At 45.9% G+C, this 27,895-nt stretch overlaps 1 protein-coding gene across 2 annotated transcripts in view; it reads left to right on the top strand.

The window, feature by feature from the left end:
* Positions 1-27,895, top strand: part of LOC138259667 (cytochrome P450 2A13-like) — a 918,770-nt gene that overhangs the window by 647,134 nt on the left and 243,741 nt on the right. For both annotated transcript variants that reach the window (XM_069207539.1, XM_069207540.1), the window contains exon 6: positions 17,437-17,578. In XM_069207539.1, coding sequence (XP_069063640.1) covers positions 17,437-17,578 — 142 coding nt within the window. The remainder of the gene's footprint in view (positions 1-17,436; positions 17,579-27,895) is intronic.

Genomic DNA, 27,895 nt, shown 5'->3' with positions numbered 1-27,895 from the left:
GGTAGCAAGTGAGAGAACAGATAGAAAATGGGGGTCACTTCACCGGCGGTGAGTACCGTCACCGCCGGCATACATCACCATTGGATACTGTAACCCATAGGGCCCAATGACAACCAATAAGGAGTTGCACGGCGGTACTCGACCGCCTCCCGTAACAGCACACAACGTCAGCAGCATTACCTCATTTCCACATGTCCCTCCCAACAGGTCAGGTGAGCGCCATTTCAGGGGGGGCAGGCCATGGCACCTAAATGCGTCACAGCACACATAGGCATCATTTTGCCCTATAGAGCAACATACTGTTTCTGTCACAACTTGCTTTGCACTGTACATTCAGGAAATGTTAACTACTGACCAGATACTCATAGTTTTGCCCCCTAGATTCCAACCATGGTGGATGAATAAGAGGTGGAGACATCCCCCCTTTTACAGGCTCCTGGTGGACTTGGCAACAATGGAGGACAGGCACATTATGCTCACCTACAGACTTGACAGGGCCACAATCCAAGAGCTGCGTACCCAATTGGAGCCTGACCTGATCTCTGCTATCCGTCACCCCACTGTGATCCCCGCTCTTGTGCAAGTCCTATCAGTTCTCCATTTCCTGGCAACTGGCTCCTTCCGAGTGACAGTGGGCTTGGAGGCAGGAATGTCTCAGCCAATGTTCTCAAACGTGCTTACCAGAGTGTTGTCTGCCCTGATGAAACACATGCGCAGCTACATTGTTTTCCCCCAGGTGGAGGATTTGGCTACAGTGAAAGCTGACTTTTATGCAATGAGACATATCCCCAAAATCATTGGGGCAATTGATGGTACACATATAGCATTTGTCCCCCGGGAGAAATGAACAGGTGTTTAGAAATCGAAAGAGCTTTCACTCCATCATTGTGCAGATAGTGTGCCTGGCAGACCAGTACATCTCCCATGTCAATGCAAAATATCCTGGTTCTGTGCATGATGCCTTCATCCTGAGGAATAGCAGCATCCCATATGTGATGGCTCAACTCCAGATGCACAGGGTGTGGTTAATAGGTGAGCCCACGGTCCCCACCCAGCATATGTTGGTATATGGGTATGGGTTTGGCCCTAAGGGTTAGTGTGTGGCTAATAGGTATCCCTCGATATTTGCAGGTGATTCTGGTTACCCTAACCTCTCATGGCTACTGACCCCAGTGAGGAATCCCAGGACAAGAGCAGAGGAACGTTACAATGAGGCACATGGGCGAACAAGAAGAATTATAGAGCGAGCCTTTGGCCTCCTGAAGGCCAGGTTTCGGTGCCTCCATCTCACAGGTGGTTCCCTGTGCTACTCACCAAAGCAGGTGTGCCAGATCATCGTGGCATGTTGCATGTTGCAGAACCTTGCCTTACGCTGCCAGGTGCCTTTTCTGCGGGAGTATGAGGCTGGAGATGGGCGTGTGGCAGCGGTGGAGCCTGTGGACAGTGACGAAGATGAGGCAGAGGATGTGTACAATAGAACATCAATCATTCAACAGTACTTCCAGTGACACACAGGTAAGAGATGTAACTTCACCTTCCATTGTAGTTTTAAATTGTAATTTTTCACTGGCAGGCTGATATTCCCACTACTATGGCCACTTACTGTACCCTTTGACATGTCCATTTACAGATATCTGTGCCCCACTCTGGCTCCTGGAGTATTGACTGCAGTAAACTACATGTCATACCTATGTATACATTACTGTATAGTTGTATTGCAATGTTTAAACCTTGTTAAACAAATACATAGTTAAATCATTTGACATAATCCATACTTGTATTTTTTAAAAGGGTGTTTATTGAAGTGCTAATAAGTAGAGGGGGGTGTGCAATGGCCTGGGGTGATGGTGGAGGAAAGTCCAGGTTAGAGTCCAGTCTATGTGGATCACAGGTGCATTGCCCAAGGGGGCATTAGAAGGGGAGCAATGGCAGTTCACGGTGGACAGGGTGACAGGGTCGAACACAAGGGTGACATTCAGGAGAGTCTTATTTCCTGGTGGGGGTCTTGGCAATATTCTCTGGCTTCTGCCTGGATCGCAGGGACCATTTGCGGGGTGGTTCTCCTTCTGCAGGGGGTTGGGTACTGGTGGCCTGTTGGTCCTTTGGCAGGGCCTCCTGTCCACTAGCGTCAGCGGAGGTGGAAGGCTGTTCATCAGTGTGGCTAGTGTCAGGGGCCCGTTGGTGTGCCACTGCCTCCCTCATGGTGTTGGCCATGTCTGCCAGCACCCCTGCAATGGTGACCAGGGTAGTGCTGATGTCCTTCAAGTCCTCCCTGATCCCCAGGTATTGTCCCTCCTGCAGCCGCTGGGTCTCCTGCAACTTGTATCTGGCCCATCGTCTCCTGGGAATGGTGGTGTGCTCCCAGGATGTTGGCGAGTGCCTTTTGGAGAGTCGGTTCCCTGGGCCTGGCCTCCCCCTGTCGCACAGCAGTACTCCCAGTTTCCCTGTTGTCCTGTGCCTCTGTCCCCTTAACGGTGTGCCCACTGCCACTGACCCCGGTCCCTGATAGTCCTGTGTTTATGGGGTGTCCTGGGGTCCCTGTAGTAGTGGACACACTGCTGATTGACGTGTCCTGCGGACAGAGGTATGGGCCCACTGGATGGGTACTGTGGTGGTGTTTCCTGAGGGGGGAGGCTCTGTGGTGGTATGGGACTGTAGCTGGATGACCAACTGTCCGGAGGTCTCTGATGGGCCAGGTTGGTCATCCAGATCCTGGCGTGCAGAGCTGCTGTCATCACTGTGGGCCTCTTCTGGGGGGACTAGATGTTGCTGGCACCTCCACTCCAGTGACGTTGTATAGGGGACCTGTGGGGATGTAAATGCAGTGTTATAGTTTCTGCGTGTGACATATTGTGCATGGGTGTGTTGTCAAGATAGATTGTATTTGCCCTGTCAGCTTAGGCTTGTGTGAGTGATGATTTGGTTGGCTAGGTGATTGTTTCAAGTTTGCATGCTTAGGTGATGGGTGTCCATGCAGGTCTGTAATGGGTGTTCATGCATTGGTGTTGCATGCAGGGCTTGGTATTGTGAGAGGTGGGTTGTGATGGTGGGGTGTAGGTGAGGTGGTGGAGTGATGGGGTGAGGGTAGGGGTAGGGGTATGGGATGGCATGCAGGTGGGGGGGTGAAAGTAGTGAAGAGTTGACTTACCAGAGTCCAGTCCTCCTGCTACTCCTGCCAGGCCCTCAGGATGCAGTATTGCCAACACTTGGTCCTCCCATGTTGTTAGTTGGCGGGGAGGAGGTGGGGGTCCACCGCCAGTCCTCTGTACTGCTATCTGGTGTTTTGCTACTACGGAATGAACTTTTCCCCGTAGATCGTTCCACCTCTTCCTGATGTCATCCCTTGTTCTGGGGTGCTGTCCCACGGCGTTGACCCTGTCCCAGATCCTCCGCCATAGCTCCATCTTCTTAGCAATGGATGTCTGCTGCACCTGTGATCCAAATATCTGTGGCTCTATCTGGATGATTTCCTCCACCATGATCCTTAGCTCCTCCTCTGAGAACCTGGGGTGTCTTTGTGGTGCCATGGGTGTAGTTTGTGTGGTGTGTGTGAGGGTGTGTGGGGTGATGTGTTGGGGTGTGTGCTGTGAGGTGCGTGGATGGTGTATGGGTGATGGTGTTCTGTTCCTCTGGTTGTGTGGGTGCGCTCTTGCTGTATCTCTCTCTAATGGCAATTTTTGTTAGTTGTAAAGGGTTGTGGGTATTGTGGGTGTGTTTATAGTGGAGTGGGTGTGTGGTGTGTGTATGGGTGTCAGGTGTGTATTGTTTGAATTGTCCAATGTGGTGTAGTTTTGTGTGTGTGTGTGTATTTTGAGCACGGCGGTATGTAGCGCCAATGGTTTACTGTCATTGAATGTCCGCTGCGGTGATTCGTGGGTCATAATGCTGTGGGCGTAGTTCTGTTGCCGTAACGGTGTGGGTTTTGATACCGCCATTTTATCACTGACCTTTTGGCTGGCAGACTTATGTGTGTGTCTGTATAGTGACAGATTGCTATGTGTGTGTCATAATATGGGTAGCGGTAAACAGCCGCGGCGGCGGTATGTTGGCGGCAGTCTGCATGGCGGTAAGTGGTATTTACCGCCAATGTTATAATGAGGGCCATAGTGTCATGTCTTACAGCATTGCTGCTTATAGCGTCATGGCATTGGAATAGAGTGCACAGACAGAATGTCATGTCATGGAGTGCTGTGGGGTAGAGTGTAATGGTAAACATTTTTGTGCTGCAGAATGGAGTGATGCACACTGGAGTGGCGTAAAATGAAGTGGCATAGAGTGGAGTGGTGCAGAGTGGATTGGCACAAAGTTGAGTGGCTTACATTGAAGTGGCATTTTGAAAATAGAGTGGAGTATCATAGAGTGGACTTGCATGGTCATTATGACCATGGCAGTCTTCCAACCACTATGGTTAATGTAGCGGTATCACCGCCAACAGGCTGGCGGTGAGGACCACCACATTATGAGTGTGGCGGGTTGGCCGTTGCCAACTGGCCACATCTCTACTCATCCCACCCTGGCGATATGAACCGCCGGGCTGGAGATGTTCATCTCAGACCCGAAGGTCCACAGAGGACCACAAGCAGAATTAGGAGCCAGCCCACTGCCATGATTTCTGCGGCAGTAGCACACAAACCAGGGCTGGAGGGCTACCGGTGACAGGAAATTCCTTCCCTGTTATCGGTAGACGGCTCCCCCCAGCAAGTACCTGACTCCCTCACCCCACCTACAGTCACAGCACCCCCATCCCCCTACTTACATTGCAACCCCCAACCCCTCTACTCACTTAGGCGGTCATTCCAACCCTGGCAGTCAGAGACAACAGGCTGGTGGTGCTCCCATGGGAATTCTGACCGCGGCGGTACAGCCGCGGTCAGAAACGGAAAACCGGCGGTGTACTGCCGGTTTTCCGCTGCCCTGGGGAATCCTCCATGTCAGCGCAGCTTGCTGCGCCGCCATGGGGATTCCGACCCCCATACCGCCATCCTGTTCCTGGCGGTTTCGGCCGCCAGGAACAGGATGGCGGTATGGGGTGTCGTGGGGACCCTGGGGGCCCCTGCAGTGCCCATGCCAATGGCATGGGCACTGCAGGGGCCCCCTAACAGGGCCCCAAAAAGATTTTCAGTGTCTGCCATGCAGACACTGAAAATCGCGACGGGTGCAACTGCACCCGCCGCACCCCTTCCACTCCGCCGGCTCCATTCGGAGCCGGCATCCTCGTGGAAGGGTGTTTCCCGCTGGGCTGGCGGGCGGCCTTCTGGCGGTCGCCTGCCAGCCCAGCGGGAAACCCAGAATAACCGCAGCGGTCTTCTGACCGTGCAGCGGTATTCTGGCGGCTCCCGCCGGCCCTGCGGTTACCGCGGCCGGCGGGAGTCAGAATGACCCCCTTAGTGTCCCTACGCTCCTTCTCATATAGCGCCCCCACACGCACATAGCACTCCCCACTCACATAGCACCCCCAGCCCCCTATTCACATAGCAACCCCTCCGCCCATACATGCACACAGACACCCACACGCACCACGCATACACTCACTCGCCTACACTTCCAGACAAGCATTCACTCACACACATCCATCCCCGCATTCACTTCCACATACTCACGCATTCAGGCACGGATACACACAAACATCCAAACATGCATCCTCACACACATACACACTGACATGCAGACACGCACTCACTTCAACATTCATACACGCATTCACTCACACGCATACAACCATGCATGTACCACAACACTCATAGTTACATTCATACAGGCACACACACACACATGTATACACACATGCAGACACCACACACTCAGACACGCACAGACAACACCCTCCAACCTCCCACCCTCCTCCCCTGTTGGACATCTGACTTACCTTGTCTGGCAAAGAGGTCGTACGGGAGGGAACAGGAAGGGGCACTGCCACTGCCGGCAGCACCCTGCCAGCAGGACACCGCCAGGCTGTTTTAATGGTCTTACTACGGCTGGCGACATACTTCTGGTGGGGCAGTGCAAGTGGTAGCAACGCAAGTGAGCCACCGCCCGCCAGCAGGGCTACTGCTGGATATCCGTCCAAAGTGTGGCGGAAATCCAGCAGTACCCATTATATGGTGAGTAGAAGACCGGCAGCATTGGCAGTCTTCAGGCTCCCGTGGCTTTGGCAGTCTTGCTCAGAGACTGCCAAAGTCATATTGAGGGCCATAGTGTCTTAGAGTGGAGTGGTGTAGAGTGGAGTGGCATGTCTTAGAGTGGAGTGGTTTGTCAAATAGTTTAGTGGCATCTCGTAGAATGGAGTGGCATGGAGCATCGTATAGTGCAGTGGTGTTAATTGGAGTGGCATGCCATAGAGTGCAGTGGCATGTCACAGAGGAGCAGCATGTCATGCAGTATTGTATAGTGGTGTCGAAAATTGGCTTAGAGTTGCGTGCCATAGAGTGGAGTGGAGTGGTGTGTCGTACAGTGGAGTGGATTATCTTAGAGCATCATACAATGGAGTCATGTGGCATAAAGTGGAGGGCCATAGAGTGGAGTAGAGTGTTGGAGAGTGGAGTGGTGTAGATTGGAGTGACATGTCATAGAGTAGAGTGGAGTGGTGCAGAGTGGAGTGCTGTGTAAGAGAGTGGCATGTGGTAGAGTGTCTTAGAGTGGAGAGGCAAGGACTGGAGTTGCGAAGAGTGTAGTAGCATGTCCTACAGTGGACAAGTAGCATGTCATACTGTGAAGTGGGATGGCACAGAGAAGAGTGGGTGTGTCAAAGAATGGTATGGAGTGTCACAAAGTGGAGTCTCGTAGAATGGCATGACATGTCGTAGAGTGGAGTCGGGTGTTGTAGAGTGAAGTGGCACGTCATAGAGTGGACTGGCATCTCATACAGTGTTGTAAAGTGCAGTAGAGTGTAGCGGAGTGGTGAGGCATAGAGTGGAGTAGAATATTGTAGAGTGTAGTGGCATAGAGTGGAGTGGTGTGTCATAGAGTAGGGTGGAAAGGCATGTCATGGATTAGTATGTCATAGGGTGTCTTAAATTGGAGGGGCGTAGAGTAGAGTGGTGTAGAATGCAGTGGTGTGTCATAGAATGGAGTGGCATGTCATGGAGGGGAGTGGCGTGTCGTAGATTAGAGTGAGTGCCCTCTTGTAGAGTGTCTATTGCCAAACATATTTTTTTTAGATTTCATTATGAACCACTGTACTTTCTAGATAATTTCACAAATGTACCACAGTACATCATAAATGTTTTTAAACATATAAATCAATACAAATAATTTTCCCTACCTTTACAGACTTTGCTCAAGTGCCTCATTTCTTCCTATGCATTACACTGTATTTTACGTAAAACACAGAAAAAATAGAAAGTGAGATCCAGGCAATGTGTCTGCCTTTTCTCTTTGCAAAGGCTTTCATTAACCAATAATATTGTGTTTCTTCTTCGCCATGTACAGCAGTAGATCAAGAAGGTATTGCAGTCTACCACAGCCCAATATATCACTAAGATTTTACCCCTTATAACTTAACAACTACTCAACCAATTTAGAACAAATAACAAAGAAGACCCTTTCCACACTATAATCTACATTCCTGCTAAATTTTATGCAAATCTCTTGAGACATTTTGGCGCTATGTATTGGTAAAAAGTCATTTTGTAGAAAAATGTGTTTTGAGACCCCACTTTTCTCTTTGCACCCCCCTTAACTAATCACTAAGGGATAGAGTTTCAAAGCGGACATGGAAGTTCATCAAACGGTGACAAAGTTATTAGCAAGCAAAAATCTGTTGCATTCCTATCTTTGCAAATTCTAAATATAACTACATAGTGGCTATATTGCAAAGTATGCACCTCTGAAGTTAAGAACTAAACATATATATTTACTAATATGAACTTCACAATATTCTGGATATCAATACTTTTGGTCCCAATATATTTGCATGTTAATGTTTTTGTACTGATTTTTCTAACATGTGATATTTGCATGGACCACTGCCTACTCCAAAAAAATAAAACTGAAAAGTTTCATTTTTATTTTTGGAATGCATCATCCTTTAAGGAAAACAGGCTGCATTAAAATACTGCTTTATTTAAAAAGCAGCCACAGACATGGTGGTCTGCTGACCCTAGCAGACCTCTATCCCTGTGTGTGCAGCCATTCACAAATGGGTAGCAATTTGCGACCTACCTCACGAACACTGATGAGGCAGGTCCCTTGCGACCCATTTGCGAATTGCAAACAGTGTGCTTGACACCGTTGTACATTTGCGATTCACAAAAAATCGTAAATTGCGTGTCACAAAAGAAAATGGTCGTACATCTGGCCCTTAGTCCTCTATGTGTTAGCTCGAAAGGACACAAGTCATAATAAGTTCTACATATAACTCCAGTCGTGGAAATTTACACTGGTTTTACCTCAACGTATGCTTGCTTTTTCATCTGCTTCTTCACTTTCAATGCCATTAATGTAAAGAACTACATAGTCAATAACCTCTTCATCAAAGGTTAGCTATTGCACAACAATCTCGAGCTTAGCCATAGACCTGCCGCAGCCTGGTCTAAAAATGTGAACCGTGCAATGAAAAGACATGTAAGCTAATTTTCTCTGTATGCTCACAGGCAAAGGGTAAGAGGCACTTGGCTAGTTACACGTGTGCACACACATGTACACATGTGTGAGGGCTATAAATTGAAGACTTGTGCACAGGCCAGGAACTGTGGGCAGGTAGCCTGGCACAGAAAGAAATATACATGGTTTGGTATTGAAATGGGAAATTAATTATCATGTGGGTGTACACAGATAGGGAAAGTCAGTGTAGTTTACTGTCTTGTCTGCAGTGACACTGTATTATACACTTATGGGAAAGGCTGCCTTTAGGGACAGCTCCGCTCCACTTTGATGTACAGACTCCAGGGTCATGCTGATGTACAGTGTAACTTGTCTGAAAAAAACATTTCTGTAAACTCCAAAGAGATATCTGTACAGCATATGGGTCATCCTGGAATGTCATATTTCTCTGGCTCAGCTCAGTATCAGAGCCGAGGCCTATTTTCACAGTGCTAGGTTGGGTTAATTACTTTTCTCTCTATCTGCAGGAACAAAGGCCTCTCTCCACAAAAGGAGCAATAAACAATGCTCAAGTTAGCTCCTGAGAGAGAAAGGGGTGGGGCGGCCTGCTCTGCATCAATAAGCCAACTGTCACCCTGTGCAAGGACTAGGTCCTGCCCCAGGCCATTAAACAAAGGAGGGAGTCGAGACCTCTGGAGCCAAACAAGGAAGAGTGCTCCTTTGAATATTTGGTGGGATAGGCCCTAGCTTTGATGTCAGAGAAAGGTGAAGCTAAGGCCCATGAGCCCATGTGGCAAGTGACTCCTGGGTGATGCCATTTTGAGCTATCCCAGAAGACACTGTGTAGGTAGGTGAGGGCAGGGGCGGAGAGAATCTGTGGCACACAGGGGAGGCCAGAGGTGCATCCCTGTTGAAGACTCCCACCCCACTTTAAAGGTCCTGCACAGGGGAGAGTGCTCTCTCTTGGGTGCGTTTTTCTGTTGAACACTGGAATTGGAGGCAGCTGCTATGGACAATTGGAAGGAGGAACCCCCTGATTGATATCCGTCCCAAAGACTCTTACTCTGATTAACCTCGGGACCAGTGAGGCACTCCCCAGAACCAGGGACCTGAGGAAGCGTTACAACCAAAAATGTGGCAAAAGTGCAGGGAAAGCTGTAGGAGCAGTATAGCTTCCCCCTAAAGATTTCCAGGGTATTAACCCTCCAATTGTCTTTAAGGATTTCTCTCTTTTGCTCTACAGCTGGGAGTGCTGTGCGCTCTAGGGGCGAAAACTATTGTTAAAGTCCCTGTGGCCTGAAGAGGTTCAACATATGTTTTCATGTTAGAAAAACCCTCTACGGGTTAATGGTTGTAATTACACTGGTGTGGTGATTATAGGTGTGATTCCCATTATGTTGAATTGCATTATATCACTCTAAAGCTTATGTAACCCCTTGTGTGTTGACGCCGTCACAGTGCTGTCCTCAGCTATGGTGGATGTGTGCTGAGAACGGCACTGTGCCATCCTCGCACCCACCCAGAGAGGAAGTTCTGGTGCTCCCCCATGGGCTCCTCTTTCAAGCCCCCCACCAAGGATGTCGTACGGCATCCCGAAATCATCAGAAGCTGTTGGGGGTGCACTGGCAGCCATTTGGCTTCCAGAATATTGGGAGAGAGGACACACTAAAGGTAAGTGCTTGTCCTGGGGGTTGGGGAAATACAGACACAAGGGGAAAGGAAGCATTTTTCCTCCCCACTGTGTCTGTATTTATTGGATTCCTGCTTCATGATCGCGGGTGTGGCCATGATCGTAGACCAGGAATCCAAACTATTAGACCACCAGGACTTTTTTTTTTATTGCTTAGGGAGTGGCCCCTTGAGCAAGAGTTGCTCCCCTGAGGGCAATATTTGAGTCCATGTTTTGGCCTTTATTTCAAGGAGCGACCCCTAGGGAACGATTTGCTTCCCCAGGGCATAAAATATCAGTATTTTGACGCCCCCCCCACCCCAGAGCTAGTTCAGCCTTTTTTTGGGGGGATAATCTGCCTCTCGGGGAGGAGTCAAAACCCACTAGATGCCAGGGATTCATATATTTTGATCCATTTCTGGGAGTGACCCCTTAGAATGGATTGCTCCCCTGGGGCATAAAATATCCATGGTTTTTTTCTCACCCTGAGGGCTAGTTTGGCTGGGGGGTTTTCAGCCGATCTGTGCCCCCTAGGGACTCAAAACCCACTAGACAGCAGAGATTACTTTTTTTTTGTCATTTTTGGGGAGTGACCCCCTTAAGAAAGGGTTGTTCCCCTGGGTCATACATTATCTGTGATTTGGGGTGTCAAAACTCCCTAGACACTAAGGATAATATTTTTGTTGAATTGGAGGAAGTGACCTCTTGGACAACTTGTATTCCGCCCCCACCTCTACCATTTTTAGATTGATCTGCCCTCTGGGGATGGGGTGCGGAAGCCACCAGACATGAGTGATTTAGGTCAATAAGTGCAATGTTGGGCACATATTTTGGCCATTTCTGCCCTCCTTTTGAGGAAGATCAGCAATATTTTTAGGCTCATCTGCCCCCAAGGTTGGGGTGGTGGCAAAAAACCACTAGACACCATGGAAAGTGTTTGTGTGTTTGATCTGGAGTTCGGCTAATGGGCTGCATGTACTGGTGTTTGGCTGGCTGTGTGTGTACTGGTACTTGGCTCGCGCTATGTGATGACTGGTGCTTGGTCGGCGGTGTGTGTGAATTCGTGCTTGCCTGGATGTGTGTGTGGACTGGCACTTGGTTGGCTGTGTGTGTACTGGCATTTGGCTGGCAGTGTGTGTAGAATGGTGCTTGTCTAGCGGTGTTTTTGAACTGGGAATTTTGCTTTTGTTTGTACTGGCATTTGGCTGGCTTTGTGTGTACTGGCATTTGGGTGGCATGTGTGTGGAAAGGCACTTGGCTGGCGGCGTGTATGAACTGGGAATTTTGCTTTTGCTTTTCCTTTCTAGTGGGCTATCATTGGTGATTGCTGTATCTGTGCAGAGTAGGTGCAGGTGATTCTGAGTATAGCTGTCTTTGACAAGTGAGTGGTATAATTTTCGAGTATATAGGTCTTTGTGTGACATCTTCCTTCAGTATTACTATGTGCCTGTAGTTTTACTTTATTTTGGATAAAGCCACACTTTGTTTATTACCTATTTTACACAGTGCTGGTTATTTTTTGCTTATTTCTCTAGTTACTTTTATCAATAAGTATTATGGCTAGCTACTGGGTTACCGCTCAGCTGGTTGTTGATATGCTTTTTGATTCTTCCTCTGACCATGATGAGATTGACTTTACATCTGAGGTAGAGGAGGAAGTCCAGGATTCTGGCAGTGTATTTTCTGTCCAAGATGAATCATCTGATGATGATGCCACTCTCAGTGCAGAGCAAGTGCCTCTTCTAGAGGAGGACACTTGAATGCAAAGAGTGCAGCAAGAGGCATCTGGATTGCAGCCTGGGGCTGAAAGGCTTCCCAATTGAAGTGCTGAATTCTGAGTTTCCCCAAACATGGTGCAGCCTGTGTTGCCTGCCTTTATTGGTGTCTCAGGGTGTATAGTAAATGCTGACAACTTTTTACCTATACATTTCTTAAGTAATCTGAGTATAAGTTTAAGGACGTTGTATTTTTGGATGAGATTGTTGACCAGACTAATTTGTATGCTGAACAGTATTTGAGGGACAACAGTGCCAGACTTAAGCCGCACTCTAGAGCTAGCTGGTGGACTCCCACAAATCTGGATGAGTTGAAGATGTTCTTGGTTTTACCTTTTTTGATGGCCTTGATAAGAAGGCTGTTGCTGTCTTCATATTGGTCCCCTAGTCTCTTGATGGCAATGGCTATATTTCCTGCAACCATGAGTCATGATTGGTATTTGCTTCTGCTTTGGATGCTGCATCTTGTTCAGCGTTGCTACAAGATCACCCTGATTGTGACCATCTTTTTAAGATTGGGCCAGTCCTTGATCATTTTGTAGATCGATTTTCAGAGACCTATGTTCCAAGGAAGGTAATAGCGTTGGATGAGCCTTTGATCCTGTTCAAGCTCTATTTGGTTTTTAGGCAGTACATTCCTAGCAAGAGAGTATGATATGGCATTAAGTTGTATATACTGTCTGAGAATAGTACTAGATATGTCTATAATTGCAGGGTGTACACTTGTAGAGATTCTACTATTGACCTCCCAGTTGTCCACCCACTTTCCGTGTTATTGAGAAAATTGTGTGGGAATTTCATATAGGGCTTTTAATGAAGGTCACCATTTATATGTAGACAATGTCTACACTGGTGTGCAATTGTTCAGGGAATTGTTCAAAGTGGACACTGTTGCTTATGGCAGAATCCACCCTAACCATAAAAATGACCGTAAAGAGTTTGTTTGTAAAAATCGTAGAGGGGACAGTGCAGTGCCTTCGTAGTGATGAACTTCTAGCTGTGAACTATGCAGACAGGAGACATCTCCACATGGTGAACCATTCATGATGAAGGTACTTCAACTGTGACTGTTTGAGGTCAGGTTGCTGAAGCATGCAAACCTGTGTGCATTTTAGACTACAAAAAGCACATGGGTGGTGGATATAGAGTAGATCAGAGGTTGGAACCTTACACTGCTGTTCATAAGACTTATATTTGATATAAGATGTTGGCTATCCATTTGCTCAATTTAGCGACCTTCTATGCTTTTGTTGTATTAAAGGATTGTTCTCCAGATTCAAAGATTACATTTGTTCAGTTTCAGCAGTCTGTGATAGGCAACCTTGTTGCAGTGGAATAAGCAAGAGTTCCTAGAGTTGGAGTGGTAGAGTATGTGGCTAACTTGAAAGATTGACACTTTCTTGATTACATTCTTCTCATGTCCCAAAAAAAACTATCTCTTTAGGAGATGTAGAGTCTGTGTCCGAAGAAGCATGTGGAAGAAGAGTAGTATGTACTGCACCCTGTTTCCTTCTAATCCTGGCCTGCATGAATTAAATTGTACCACACACAATGGAGTTATTGGAGCAACTGTGAGCATAAAAGTGAACTTACTGGTATATATTGTTTTTATATTTTTTGTTCAGTTTTCATGGTTGACATTAATTTTATGTGTGTAGTTAGAGCTATTGTGTTTGTAGTCATAGTTTTACATCTACTTCCAATTAGTTTGTGCTTTCTTTTTTGTTAAAAATAATGTGATGGTGGTATGGGTGGACTGTCGCTTGGCTGGCTGTGTGTGTGAACCAGCGCTTGACTTGGGGTGTGTGTGAACTGGCACTTGGCCGGTGGTGTGGACTGGTGCTTGGCTGGCAGTGTGCGTGGACTGCCACTTGGCTGATGGTGTGTGTGAGCTGGCATTTGGCTGGTGGTATATGAGTAGTGACTTGCTGCTGGTCACTGCAGACACTGCTAGCCAAAGGCCAGTCAATACACTCCGTCATCCGCCAGGCAGTGTGATTACTATATCAGTCATGTGGGTGTATGAAAGTAATTGGCCCTTGAATGGTGCTTTCTGCTGATGTGAGTGTTATAATGTGCTGGGCCTGCTGCAGGAGGGGTGAATGTTCTTATGTGTGTCACATATGAAAGGTGTGTGAAAGGCCTGTGAAGCAGTTGGTGCCTTGACACAGCTTTACAGCTCATGCGCTGTAAGACATTGGTTCAGGTTTTTTTATATTTCAGTTATTAACAGTGTATTTCATTTTTGTGAAATCTCTGGGTAATTACATTTTACATTTTGAACCTTTCCCTCACCATGGTGCAAATCCAATCAGTATGTGCATACCTGAGGAATGGATGGTTGTGCAGCAATATTTGTCTTTTCTGTCTTTCTCTGCCAGGGTGTACATTGTCTCTTGGGAAAATCGAGTACCTGTAGATATTTTGGTAAACTAGACACCAAGGAGAGTACAGGGTGGTGTGCCTCTTGTGGATCTCAACAAGTTTTCTTACACACATTGCCCTGCAAAACTCAAAATGTGACTAAAATCACACATTTTCCTTGCATTTCTGTGCCATATTCTTTCACCCAGAGTTTTCCCACTTGTCCTAATAAAAATACTGCCCTACCTCTGTGGTTGGGTCTAGTGCCTGTGACAGGAACTAACTAAACTGACATCAATGGGAGTACTCGCAAAGGGACCCTCTTTGACCTTGGTTTGATTTGTTCTTGTGCAGGCACTAGGACCAGCCACACAGATGATGTACCATTTTTATCAGGAGGCTTGGAGAAATGCCGGGTGGAAGGTAGTTTGTGGCTACCCACAGATTCTAGAACTTTCCATCACAGAAATGTGAGGAAAATGTGTTTTTGGTCAAAGTTTGAAGTTTGCAAGGGATTCTGGGTAACAAAATGTGGTGAGAGCTATGCAGGTCAGCCCACCCTGGATATCTCTAGGTGTCTAGTCTCAAAAAATGTACAGGTTAACTAGAATTCCCTAGATGCCCGCTGAGCTAGGGTCCGAAATCTAGAGCTACCCACATTGGAAAAAGATGGTCAGTTTTGGAAGGGAAAATGTGCTGCGTGCATGTTGCGTTTTGGGCTATTTCCTGTTCCAGGCACTAGATCTATTAAGACAATTGAGGTACCATTTTTTGAGAGACTTGGAGAAATGCTGGGTGAAAGGAAGTTTGTGGCTCTCCCGCAGATTCTAGAACTTTCCATCACAGAAATGTGAGTTAATTTTTTTTAGTCAAAGTTAGAGGTTTTCAAGGTAAGAAGACTTTGTGGGAGCTACACAAGTCATCTCACCCTGGATACCCCTAGGTGTCTAGTTTTCACAAATATACAGGTTGGCTAGGTTTCCCTAGGTGCCAGTTGAGTTACTGTCCAAAATCTAGAGCTACCCACAATGGGAAAAGAGGGTCAGTTTTGGGTTGGTAAGATGTGCTGCATCCAGGTTGCGTTTTGGGCTGTTTCCTGACGCAGGCACTAGGTCAACCCACACAAGTGAGGTACCATTTTTATTGGGAGACTTGTGGAAACATAGTATAGTATATTATCAATTGGATTTCACTGCATTTGTGCCTTTCAAATGTAAGCCAGTGTACTAGAAAGATGACATTTTAAAAAATACCCTCCAGATCATATGCTAGTTATAGTACCCATAAATTCAGAAATGTAGACATAACCACTGCTCCTAACCTCTATATCTTGTGCCCATTTCAGAAATACATATTTTCTTACTACCCATTTTCACTCTGCCTATTTTGTTATAAGAATGGGTCTATACTTGTTACTCAATGAAAAACCAATGTACGGTGCAGCTCAGTTGTTTGTTCTGGTTACCACCGGGTTGACAACTAACAAACCCTACATATCCCCACAACCAGATGGGGATAGCGGACATAATGTTATATTGCTTTTGTCAATCGTTCATTGTAACAAAAAGTTACAGACGAAAATGTTGCACAAATGCATGCTTTTTCCAACTCATATTTAATATTTCTTTATTTCAACACTTATTTTCCTTTGGAAAACCTACATATGTGACCCCTTGCTGAATTTGGAATTTTGTAGATTTTTCAGAAATGTATAACTTTTTTGGATCACCAATGGGTTCTGCATTGGTTTCCACCACAAACTGGAAGTAGAAAAATGCCAAAACTGTGGTACAAATTAAAAAATGTTATTGCGCTCTGCATGTTCCTGAAAGCTGGGAAGATGGTGACTTCAATGCAGTAAACTGTTTGTGGATGCCATTTTTAGGAAAAAAACAGGCACTTTTATCTAGAGCATTTTTTCTTTTTTTTTTAAAAACCCTCAAAATGTTGCTTTATTTTGCCTATTTTCTCATTCCCCTTCAGGGGAATCCACAAGCCCCGTATAGCTTTAGAACTCCCAGGATGTTTGGAAAAAAAAGGATGCAAATTTGGCATGGATAACTTTTCTAGAAAAAGGTTATGGAGTCCTAAGTGCCTACTTCCCCCAAAAAGCACTCAGCACCCTTGGGGGAGCTAGCAACAAAGGGGTTAAAGTGTATGTTGCAAACACCCCGTGAGGGTGAAGAGATATAATTTCACAGGTTGTGATTATAAGTGTGATTCCCTTTAGGGCCTGTGTCTAATTTGTGTTATTTCTACTAAAAGCCACACTGAGTACACAAATCACCCACACATGTATGTTATGGCCACTAGCAAATGCTTTAATGAAATAATGATGCTTACAAACATTCATGTTCAAAGGTATAATTGCTTTATTGACAATATTAAGATGGTTCATTCAAAGTTATCTTTAATTACAGCATTTTCATACAAGTGTATATTTTGACATGAGATTTGCTGATCAAGACCTCCCTTGGGAGTGGTTACGCAATGTCACCAAGAAGCATTTCCATCTGCTTATATATATTTGTAAATTGCTGCATAGTTTTGAGTTACATGTGTGAAATAAATGTACTTTTTCCTTTCTCAAAAGAAAGAGCACAGACTGGACAATCATTTATTGGGTGTTATTACTGTATATCTGTGAATGGGGACTGCTATATCACACCACCACTCTCGAGTATGTCTTGGACTGCTCCAATTTGCCACCCTGTGAGAGCCAAGCACTACAATGCAGTGTTTGCTTTCCAGTCGAAGACAAACATGGTCTTACTACATGTACAGGCCTTATAACTAATTACCCATTTTCTTGCACTTATATATTGCCATTCTGCTTTCTTCACACAAGAGATGACAACCTACCTATCCAGCCAACGCCTTGAAGCCATTCTGATTCTATCCAGCTCCAAAATTATGCGTTATGGCTCCTAAGCGTATCGGCCTCATGGCTATATTTCTCTCCATTCTGCATACTTTAGTTTATATTTCGTAGATTACTCCAGGCACCTCTCGCTTGCCCACAGGACAGATCTCTAAATTTGCTAATTTATATAATTAATAAATGTATTGCATTTATTTTATTTCCAGGAAAAAGAAAATACATCATCTGTATTTACCATCATGAATTTAGTCATGACTGTGATGGACATCATTCTTGGTGCCATGGAGACTACAACCGCCACTACCTCATACGGATTACTTGCTCTCATGAAGCATCCCGAAATTCAAGGTAAAAAATATTACTGTAAGTTTACTCTTGATTAAAGACTAAGGATTCATCCGTTTGTCTGTCAGAATGCCAGTGTCTCTTGAATGTACAGCATTATCAATATTGGTGAGCCGGTGGGCTGTTGGGATCAAACGAACTTCCAACAACTAATGTCACATAAAATGAGTACATATATATAAAGTCAGCTTTGAGCTATTCCCCTGTATGCCCTACACTGTATGCTACTCCATTCTACACCACTCAAGTGTACTCTCCTCCACTCTATATAACTCTACTCCACAAAACTCTACTACACTTTATGCCACTCTACTAGACTTTACTCAACTCTATCCCTGTACAGTCCACTGTCCAAATTTGTACTGAAATCTATGCCCGTACTCTCTATTTTACAACACTCTATTCTACTCTATGACACCCTCCTCCACTGTACTCTACGACACTCCTTTTGATGATACTCCACTCTAGGACATTATATTTCACCCTACTCCACTCTAAAACACTCGAGTCAGGAAGGTAGGTCCTGGTCCAGAAAGAGTGTTTTTTTTGTTTTGGTGGAATTCTGTTCAGTAGTTTTTGAGAATTTAAGGAGAAAAAAATTTGTATATCTAGGACGCAAAGGATTTGCGATCCCTAATGACCTTGTGCTGAGATCTGATTGGCTGATAACACTTCAACAACAGAAGCTGTTGAAGTGTTGTCAGCCATCTTGGGGCTCGGCTCCAACGGAGTCCCCTTAGAAAAGTTTAACAAAACAAAAGGGGCCAGGGTAAGAACACTGTTACCCCTTAACTCTGGTAGGGGGGTCCCAAAGGGACCATCCAGGGCTATAAATCATTTTGGGGGGGGGATTTTACGAGCAGAGACGCAGTGGATCAGCGAATCTGCTCGTACTTTTTTTTTTTTTAAAGGAATCGCGGCCTCCCATGGGTGGGCCAAGTACCGGAGGCTTTTTTTAAAAAAAAATGTGGTGGGGACTTCCTGGCCCCCTCTCGATGCCCTGGGGACTGCCACCTCCCTGGGACATAGCTGTTTTCTGAGGCTTTGCTGCAGCACTGCATGCAGCATTGCAGCCAAGCCACGGCAAATACTTCGGTTTGACAGCGGGACCTTTAATGCAGGTCCAGCTGTCAAAATCTGAAGTTTCATCTCTGTCCCCTGCAGGCGTGCATAGGACAAAGATGAAATGCTTCAGCAAGGAGGAAGCTGCTGTCAAAGTAGCTCCATGCTTGCTGAAGCATTGGCACTGCTAGGGAGTGCCAGGTAGCCTGTAAGGGCTTTTTAATAGAAAAAATAAAAAGGTAGGGACCGCAGAGGATCCCTTGAGGGCTCCCTCGCGGCCCCACATAGCCCGCAAAGGGCTTTTGATTATTTATTTTTCAAAAAATAATATTTAAATAAATACAAAATATATAGGGACCATGGGGAGCCCTTAATATATATATATAAACCTCCAGGCCTTCACACTGAGCTATGGAGGTTCCAGTCCATCAGTACTCATTACTAGTTTTCTTTAAATAAAAAAACTATACTTTTTAAAAAATATTAAAGACATTTTTATGTTAAATCCAACAAAAATATCACATTCTAAGTATATGAGATACTAAAGCCTCAAAAAACGTTCTCTCTCACTTTCTTTTTCTCTTTCTGTCTCTCAATCAATGTTTCCCACTCACACACCACTTAGACACTTACACACCCACTCACAGACCCACTCAGACACTCATGCACCCACCACAGACCCTCTGACACCCTCATGTAGCCACTCACAAACCCTCACACACACTGACGCACTTACTAAAACACTGATGTATGCACTCTCACACCCAGACAGACAATCTGACAGCCACTCTCACTCCAAAACACACCCTCTCACACCTATCCTCACACCCAAAGAAGCTGTGGCTATCTCCCACCATGCACGTCGTGGGTTTGGGTGGTTGGGGGTTGTTGGTCTCAGGGTCTGCCTGCAGGCCAGGTCTTATGGGCAACCTTCCCTGCGCATGGGTGAAGGACGTGCACAGTTGGGTGCTTATAGGGGGGTTGGCCCCAGGGCCTGAACTGAGGCCAGGTTCTGTGGCCAACCGTGGCTGTGCGCAGTGGTGGTAGGATTAATGTATATTAATCAAAATTACTAAAAGATTAAAAAAACATCGAAATTTACTGAAAAAAACAAAGGTTACAGGGACGTTATAGTTACAAAACGGAATTTAAATAAACATAGAACTTTACTTAAAAAAACAAAGGTTACAGAGAAGTGATAGTTAGGCTCACATTTTAAATGTACAACATCATAGAAATTCACCAATTATAGTTAGAGTTACCTCAGGTAACTATAACTCGTGCCTTAAGGTAACTATAACTCGCGCCCCCACCATGCTCTGTTTTTTCGTCAAAACTTTTACTGCAAATATTACATTGATATTATCAATGATGCTATGAAAGATGGCATAATTGCCGTAATTTGTGGGGTAATTTGCAGTGCATGGCCAGGGTCCAAGTTATAGCTACCTTAGCCCATGAGTTTTGGAAGTCCAAAAACTTCGCCATAACTGGGCTGCACCGGACCACAGCGGGAGGCAGCCGCTGCAGGGAGACTTGTCGCTGTGGGCGATGAGGCGAGGAGGACCCCCAGGAAGACCCAGGTAAGTCCTCCTCTCTTTTTATCGTTGTTTGTACACACTGGTGCACAAACAAGGACTGAAATGGCAGCTTTTGCTGCTTATGGCCCTGAATTCAGCTGCAGTTTCAGGCCTCTTGTGCACCGGCTTGCCAGGCCAGACCCTGCTTGGTGTTTCCCAGATCAGGCGCATTCAGGACTCTGCTGGTCACTGAACTCCTCCTCTTCAGAATTCCCCGGCTTTTTTTAACTCTACGGAATTCTGCAGAGTCGAACTCCGTGAACTCCACCAAGGCCTAATTTTATTTCCAAACTATAACATGGGTGTAACGTTTGTTTTTTAAATTCATTTCTTTGTTCTTCTAAACAAAGTGAAAGTTGGAGACAGGACTGTGATTAGGCTCTATGGCTAATCTCTTTCAGCCTGGGTCTCTCAGTGAGTGGGTGAGGATCTGTGTGTCTGAGGGGGTCTGTGAGTGGGTGCGTGAGTACGTGAGTGGGTCTGTGAGAGTGTGCATGAGAATCTGAGTGGGTCTGTGAGTGGGTACATGGAGTATCTGAGTTGGTTTGTGAGTGTGGGAGTGAGTGAGTGGGTCTCTGCATGGGTGTGTGAGTATCTGAGTGGATTTGTGAGTGGGTGCATGAGTGTCTGAGTTAGTCGATGAGTAGGTGCATGAGTGTCTGTGGTGGTCTGTTAGTAGGCGCATGACAATCTGAGTGGGTCCATGGCTGGGTGTGTGAGTATCTTAGTGGGTCTGTGAGTGGGTGCATGAGTATCTGAATGGGTCTGTGGGTGGGTGCCTGGAGCATCTGGGTAGGTTTGTGAGCGGGTGTATGGAGTATCTGAGTGGGTTTGTAAGTGGGTGTGTTAGTGTCTGAGAGGGTCTATGAGTTGGTGCATGAGTGTCTGAATCGGTCCATGAGTAGGTGCGTGAGAATCCGACTGGGTCCATGAGTGGGTGCGTGAGTGTCTGAGTGGGTTTGTGAGTGGGTGTGTAGTAGCTGAGTGTGTAGGGAGTGGGTGCATGAGTGTCTGAGTGGGTCTGTGAGTGGGTGCATGAAAATCTGAGTTTGTCCGTAACTGGGTGTGTGAGTGTCTGAGTGGGTCTGCGGGTGGGTGATTGTCTGAGAGGGTCTGTGAGTGGGTGCGTGAAGCATCTGAGTGGCTTTGTGAGTGGGTGTGTGAGTTTCCGAGCTGCTCTGTGTGTGTGTTTGTGTGTGTGAGTCACCCCAAAGAATGATAATATGCCTCCCTGTTAATAAGTCTGATTAATTTGCATAAAATATGCAGAGTATATTTAGCATTGCAGTGGATACAGCAAAGAGAGCGCACGGGTATCATCCGTCAAGTTGCACAAAAGCCAAAACGCTGCATTATCAAACATCACGTGCCTTCCCCCCATCACAAACACTTGTCTTCATCTTCACGGTATTTGTTCAGGTGCGCTTTTCATATTTTTTCAGCCCAATTTTACACCCACGTGCACCTTAAAACGTTACGGGTTGTTTGATTCCAAAAAACAATACCATAAATTATTGATGGGAAAATGTTGCTTGCATTTCCATCACTGCATGGGAACCGGCAGGGAAAACACTTGAGTTTATGAAGCATTTCCTGTCGCGCTACACGTATTTGCTTCATTTTTTTTTTCTTCATGTGACTGATCTCGGCTATCTTTAATGTTTCGCGCTGTAAATTGAGAGAATAAAGCGTATGTTCGTCCTTTTTATCGCGTCAGGGATTTCTGCTTTGTCAACTAATTTACTCAGATGGCAAATCGAGCGACAATTGTCGACCTCGCTTGGGCAGGCCTACTTTCTGTTTATGTGACGTGTAAGCACATTTCTGAGTCAAGGTTATAAATACGCTCTCTAGCTGTAGCGGCCCTAGGGTGACCACCCATCCGTAAATTTCACGGACTGCCCGTAATTTTGCCCTGCTGTCCGTTGTCCGTGATGAAAGTCTTCACGGACAGCATTTGTCTGTAATTTCAGCCTTTTACCTAAAGGACAAGGGAGGGAGGGCGAAATTACCGGCAGATCAGTTTCCCCAGCTGGAATGAAGGGCAGGGAGTCTCCTGTGTTATGAGGGAGGGGCAGACAGATAAGAAAAGGCCTTCTTGCCAGGGTGTATCCTTCCCTAAAGAAATGCAAATGTGGGTAACTGGTAAATCTGCAAATGTAAAGTGCATTGACTTTAATCAAAGGAGTCACTTGAAGCTTTCTGATGGCAAAGATATTTTCTTTTAGAGAGGTACTGTAATGGTGAGCTGTAGAGTGTGTGGTTTTAGTGGACTGTTATACATTTTATACCTAATACTAACATTTTTTATATTATTCAAATCTGTATTTGAGAAGCACTTTTTAATTTAACCGAACTGTATTTTTGCATGATGTAATTGTATTTATATAGCGCTTACTACCCCTGATGAGGCATTGAATACATATTTAAAATAAGGACTTACACATTCACAGTCCTTTCAGGAACCTCAGAACCTCATAGAACTAACAAACATTGGCAAAGCCAATAGGTATTGTTTACGTAAGAGTTGTTGGCTTTACCAATGTGTTTTAGCCATGTTATGCACCAGAGTGGCTGCTGTTCAACATGGCTAAAAGTTAGTGGCATAGTGGTGTGGAGTGAAGTAGAGTGGCATAGGAGCAGTGGTGCAGAGTACAATGCAGTGGGGTACAGTGCAGTTGTTTAGAGTGCATTGGCGTACAGTGCAGTGGTTTAGAGTGCAGTAGCATGGAGTGGCGTGGAACACAGTAGAGTGTCATAGAGTGCAGTGGAGTAGAGTGGCAGAGAGTGCAGTAGTGCAGAGTGGTGCAGTGGCATAGAGTGCAGAGTAGACTTGCGTGGCAGAGAGTGCAGTGGTGTAGTGTAGAGTGGTGCAGTGCAGAGTAGAGTATAGTGTTGTAGAGTGCAGTTGCGTAGAGTGGAGTGATGCAGAGTAGAGTGGCATAGAGTATAGTGGCATAGATTGCAGTGGTGTAGAATGCAGTACTACAGAGTAGATTGGTGTACAGTACAGTGGCGGAGAGTGCAATGTTGCAGAGTAGAGTGTCAGTGCAGTGATGTAAAGTGGAGCAGAGTTGCACAGAGAGCAGTGGCAGGGTACAGTGGTGCAGAATAGAGGGCAGTGACATACAGTGCAGCTGTTTAGGGTGCATTGACATAGAGTGCAGTGGCATAGAGTGGCATGGGGCAGAGTAGAGTAGCATGGGGTGCAGTAGAATAGAGTGTATTGGTGCAGAATGTAGTAGTACAGAGTAGAGTGGTGTAGAGTATAATAGCGGCCAGTGCAGTGTTGCAGAGTAAAGTGCCAGCGTGCAGTGGTGTAGAGTGCATCAATTAGGTTGAAAGTCCATGGGCGGTTGGGGTAAGCCAGATGTTTTTGTTAAATTTGTTTAAACTAGCATAAGGTTTATTACCTTAATGTTTCCCAAACTGTTTGCCAGGGGGTTTAAAATGTTCAGAAACATAATCAAAATGTTGCTGTTACTTTCTCTTCAAGAAAGAATCAGTAGATTTGGGTAGGGGTGATGGCTTTGGTGATTGGCCTACGCTATTGAACAAGGACGTAATGTGACACCTGAACGTAGCATACCAGGAGGCAATCACAAAAAGACCACCGTGAATAAATAGTGCTATGTTAAAAAACTGTAGATAAATGCACTGAGAACATAGTGAGGCATGGCCTCTCTTGTGTGTGTCTGTAAAACTGACGGTTGTTCTTGAATTTCTGTCCTGAATTTTGACCCTTTGTCCTGAATTTTTGTCCTGAATTTTGACCCTTTGTCCTGAATTTCTTACAGTCCTGTCCAGAATTTGCTTCAATGCCAGGTGGTCACCCTAGTTCCTACCAAAGGGGGGCCAATTTTGGCGGCTTTGGATTAGTGGAAAATTGAGAAGGAGACAGTGGTCTGCACTTGTACATTGTGGTTTGTGTGCAGCTCCTTGATGCTGGTTTGTGGTTCTCTGTACTATAATGAAAGGATGTGAATTGTGTGCTGCGAGTGGCAGCGGGGTCTCTTAGGAGGCTGTTGTGACCAACCGAGCTGCCCAGAGCGCAGATCTGTGATCCACGTATGGCATATTATGCTTTTCAGCTTACACGTTGACCCTCCGTGCTGCATTGGAATGGCCAGAGCTGCGACTGGACAAAGCTCAATTCTCCGACAGGTACATTGTTAGTGTTATCTTGACATTTTTATTTCCTGGAGATTTCTGACCACACGTGGAGCTCTGCAGCAGGTGACTTTGACCTCGTGGGATGTTTTGGGGCTGCGGAGCCCCGGGCCTTGGCATTGGAGGCTGTCTGTCAAGTGGAGCTCCACTACCTTGTTAATGTGCCAATCCCCTTCAAAGTCTTACTGTATGAACGACTCCAGTCACCCTTAGATTTTCTTCGGGATATAGAATGGTGTATACTTGGGTATGCGAACAGGACCTGGACCACCCGGGGGATTTCTTTTAAAACAAACGTGGGGCCCTGTGCTTGCTTTTTTTCAAAATGTTGCCCTAAATTTGCTGCACATGCCCGGCATTTTATAAAAATGCTTTTTTGCCTTGGCAGAGTCCCAGGGGGACTCCAAAACCATGGCTAGGTCATCAGGGTAATTATACCCTGCCCCCTTTCCTTTAATTTAATCTTTTTGTGTGGGACTCGGCTGAATCAGAGTTCTAAAATGTCTGCTAACATTTCCTGGGTGAAGTGTTGGCATCCAATCAGATCTCTGTGTGAGATTGGGGGTATCTGCACATTTGTCGCACCCCTAAATATACAAATTTGGATTTCCTTTAATATCTTGAAAACTACTGCACAGATAACAAGATGTGTGCTTTCTGGATCTTTCTGCCAAATTTGGAGTAATTCCTTCCAGCGCTTTGGGCTGTAGTTGTGTCTAAAATCTCTATGGCAACGGTTCCCAAACTTTTGACTATTGTGGACCCCCACTTTATCAGTACTGGAACCGGGGGACCCCCCACTGGATCATTATTGGAATCCAGGGACCCCCCCCCAATAAGTCATTAGTGAAAGCTGGGGACCTAATTTGTTAATATCATGACATTTTCTAAGCAGCCACGGCCCCCCTGAGGAGGCTTCACGGACCCCAGCTGTCCCCGGAACACAGGTTGGGAACCACTGCTCTATGGGAATTAGCATAGGAAACACACTTTTTTTTTACCCCCCTTTTTCTCGCCCCCATTCGACAGATCACACCAACACTTTCCAAGACTCATATTGACACTTTTTTTGGACAATTTCATGAAGATTTGTCAAGCGGCGCCAAAGATATAGCCAAGTCAAAAAACGCTTTTCCTATGGAAACTATGTCCTAACTACAACTACCTCCTGGCGACCATCAATAGGTAATATATGAATATAAGGGCATGCACATCAGTGGTTTGATTACCGTAAAGTAATTAATATTACTTACATTTAAAAGACATAGAAATTCACTGAAAAAAACAAAGGTTATAGGGATGTTAAAGTGAGGAAATAGAACTAAAAAATGTTAGAAATTATACATTATAGTTAGGTTCTGAATTTACACTCACAAAACCATAGAAATTCGACATTTATATTTATAGTTAGCTCAAGTAACTATAAATCAGTGAATTTCTAAGGTTTTTTAAATGCTAATTCCAACTATAACATCCCTGTAACCTTTTATTATTTCAGTGAATTTGTATAGTTTTTTTTAACACAGTGGAGGTTGGCCAGCCCACCCCATAGACGCCCAACCCCATGCCTTGCATGGCCTTCAACTGTGCGTGGCTGGGGTTGGCTGCAGGGTCTCACCTGGCCCCTGGGTCCTGCGGCTAACCCCCTGCATGCATCTAACCCCGCACTGCACACAGCCCTGTGGCCAATCCCTCTTAGCACCCTGTGGGAGAGTTCAGGTAGAATTTCTGTGAAATGAGCATTGGTTCCACAATGCATCCTGGCCTGCTTATATATCCAAGAACAGGCTACAGTTGTGTGCAAAATATCTACCCAACTGGAGCACTTTCTACTGGCTAATTAGTAAGTGCTACCTCGTTGGGTAAATGTATAGTGCATATTCCACACTACAGCTGTGTAAAGGACTCTGAGGTTATGTCTCTGGTGACCATGTTTGTCTGTAATTGTGGCAATGTGATTGTTCCTCAAGCATCTTTATACTGATAACATGAATCCTGGTGTGGAGAAGATATTGAGACCACAAAGAGTTGAATCTCCACCAAACAAGGATACTTCCTCTAAATTTAATGTAGTAAGTGCTTTTTTGGTAGAGATGTGCTCATATTCCTCAGCATCAAAAACACGTCTCCAAAAACTGCGGGAAATGCTCTCTGAGGGCTTTTTAGTAAGCTGTCCACCATTTTTTTAAAAGGCAGGAAGAAGCTGCATACCACTTACATGTATGTGGTGGGGCCAAGGTCACGCCGCAATTGCTCCCACATGCAGGTATCAGCTACAAATGCTGCTACGTTCTGCTCCCTGCATGCGGGAGCAATCCTTTCATCAGTTTTCCTGTTCACTTGACAGAGGGCAGGAAACAGATGAAAAGGCCGGTCCCAGCGAATGAGAGCAGTTTTCCTGCTCCCGCTACTGGGAACAGACTTACAGTTTGCTCTTTCTTGGCAGGAACTGTCAAAATTCCTGCCAAGCAATAGAAAACTGCTGTCCCCCGAGGGCGGGTGCCTCAGGAGATAGGGAGCCGGCCTGAAGGATGGGGGGGGCAAGGGCAGGGCAGTCCACAGGGCCATTAATGGTTCCAGGAAGGGCGGCACATGGCCCCCATCCTTTAGTTTGCAAAGGCTGGGCCCGGGGAGGTGGTGGTACCTGGGGCCATATGTGGTCTGGGACAGGGAGCTGCACAGATGGTGGTCCCCAGGGCACCTTGGGGCTAAGAAGGGGGTACTCCATGCAGCCCACCTCTAATTATTTAAATAAAGCCCCAGGGAGGTGGTGGTCCCCCGAACTTCTAATGAGCCACAGGAGGGGGGTCCACGTGCCCAATCCTTCCATATTGTTAATCAAGCCCTGGGAATGTGGGAGTCCCTAGGCCTCAAAATAGCCTATGCTGGGGGTCCGTGCAGCCCCCCATGTGTAAATAAAGTGCTGAGGACATGGTGGTCCCTGCGGCTCAAAGTAGCATTAGAGGGGGGCCACATGCTGCCCCTCCTGTTTTTTTATTTTCCACATGCCCCCAGGAGCTGGCCCACCCGGGGGATAAACAGTAAACAAGCACGGGAGACCACACTTGTTTTTTTATCAATTTTGCCAGAGATTCACAGATACTCAGTGATTTCACATTAATATTGAAAAATAGTTATTTTGACTCCCAGGGGGACTCCAGCACGAGGGCTAGAAGGTCAGGTTATTTCTAACCTGCCCCTTTTTCTTTTTCTTTACACACTTTTTTGGGACTCGGCTGAGTCTGAGTCCTGCAGTGGCTGCCAACTCTTCCTGGTTGAAGTGTTAGCAGTCAATCAGATATCACCTTGAGATATCTAAGCTCTGTGTAGGCTCTGCATCCCTAGATATACAAATCTGTTTTTTCTTTAACTACTCTAAAACTACTGAACAGATTGACAAAATAAAACTGGTGGCCGGGAAAAATCATAAACTATAATCCCTGGATAGCCCACCCCCATGACTGTATTCAGAATGGGAAAGAGGGGTGTATGGCCCCCTCTTCACTGA

Source organism: Pleurodeles waltl, chromosome 9 (assembly GCF_031143425.1).
Source record: "Pleurodeles waltl isolate 20211129_DDA chromosome 9, aPleWal1.hap1.20221129, whole genome shotgun sequence".
NCBI classification, from domain to species: domain Eukaryota; kingdom Metazoa; phylum Chordata; class Amphibia; order Caudata; family Salamandridae; genus Pleurodeles; species Pleurodeles waltl.
This window is presented reverse-complemented; position numbering and strand designations above follow the sequence as displayed.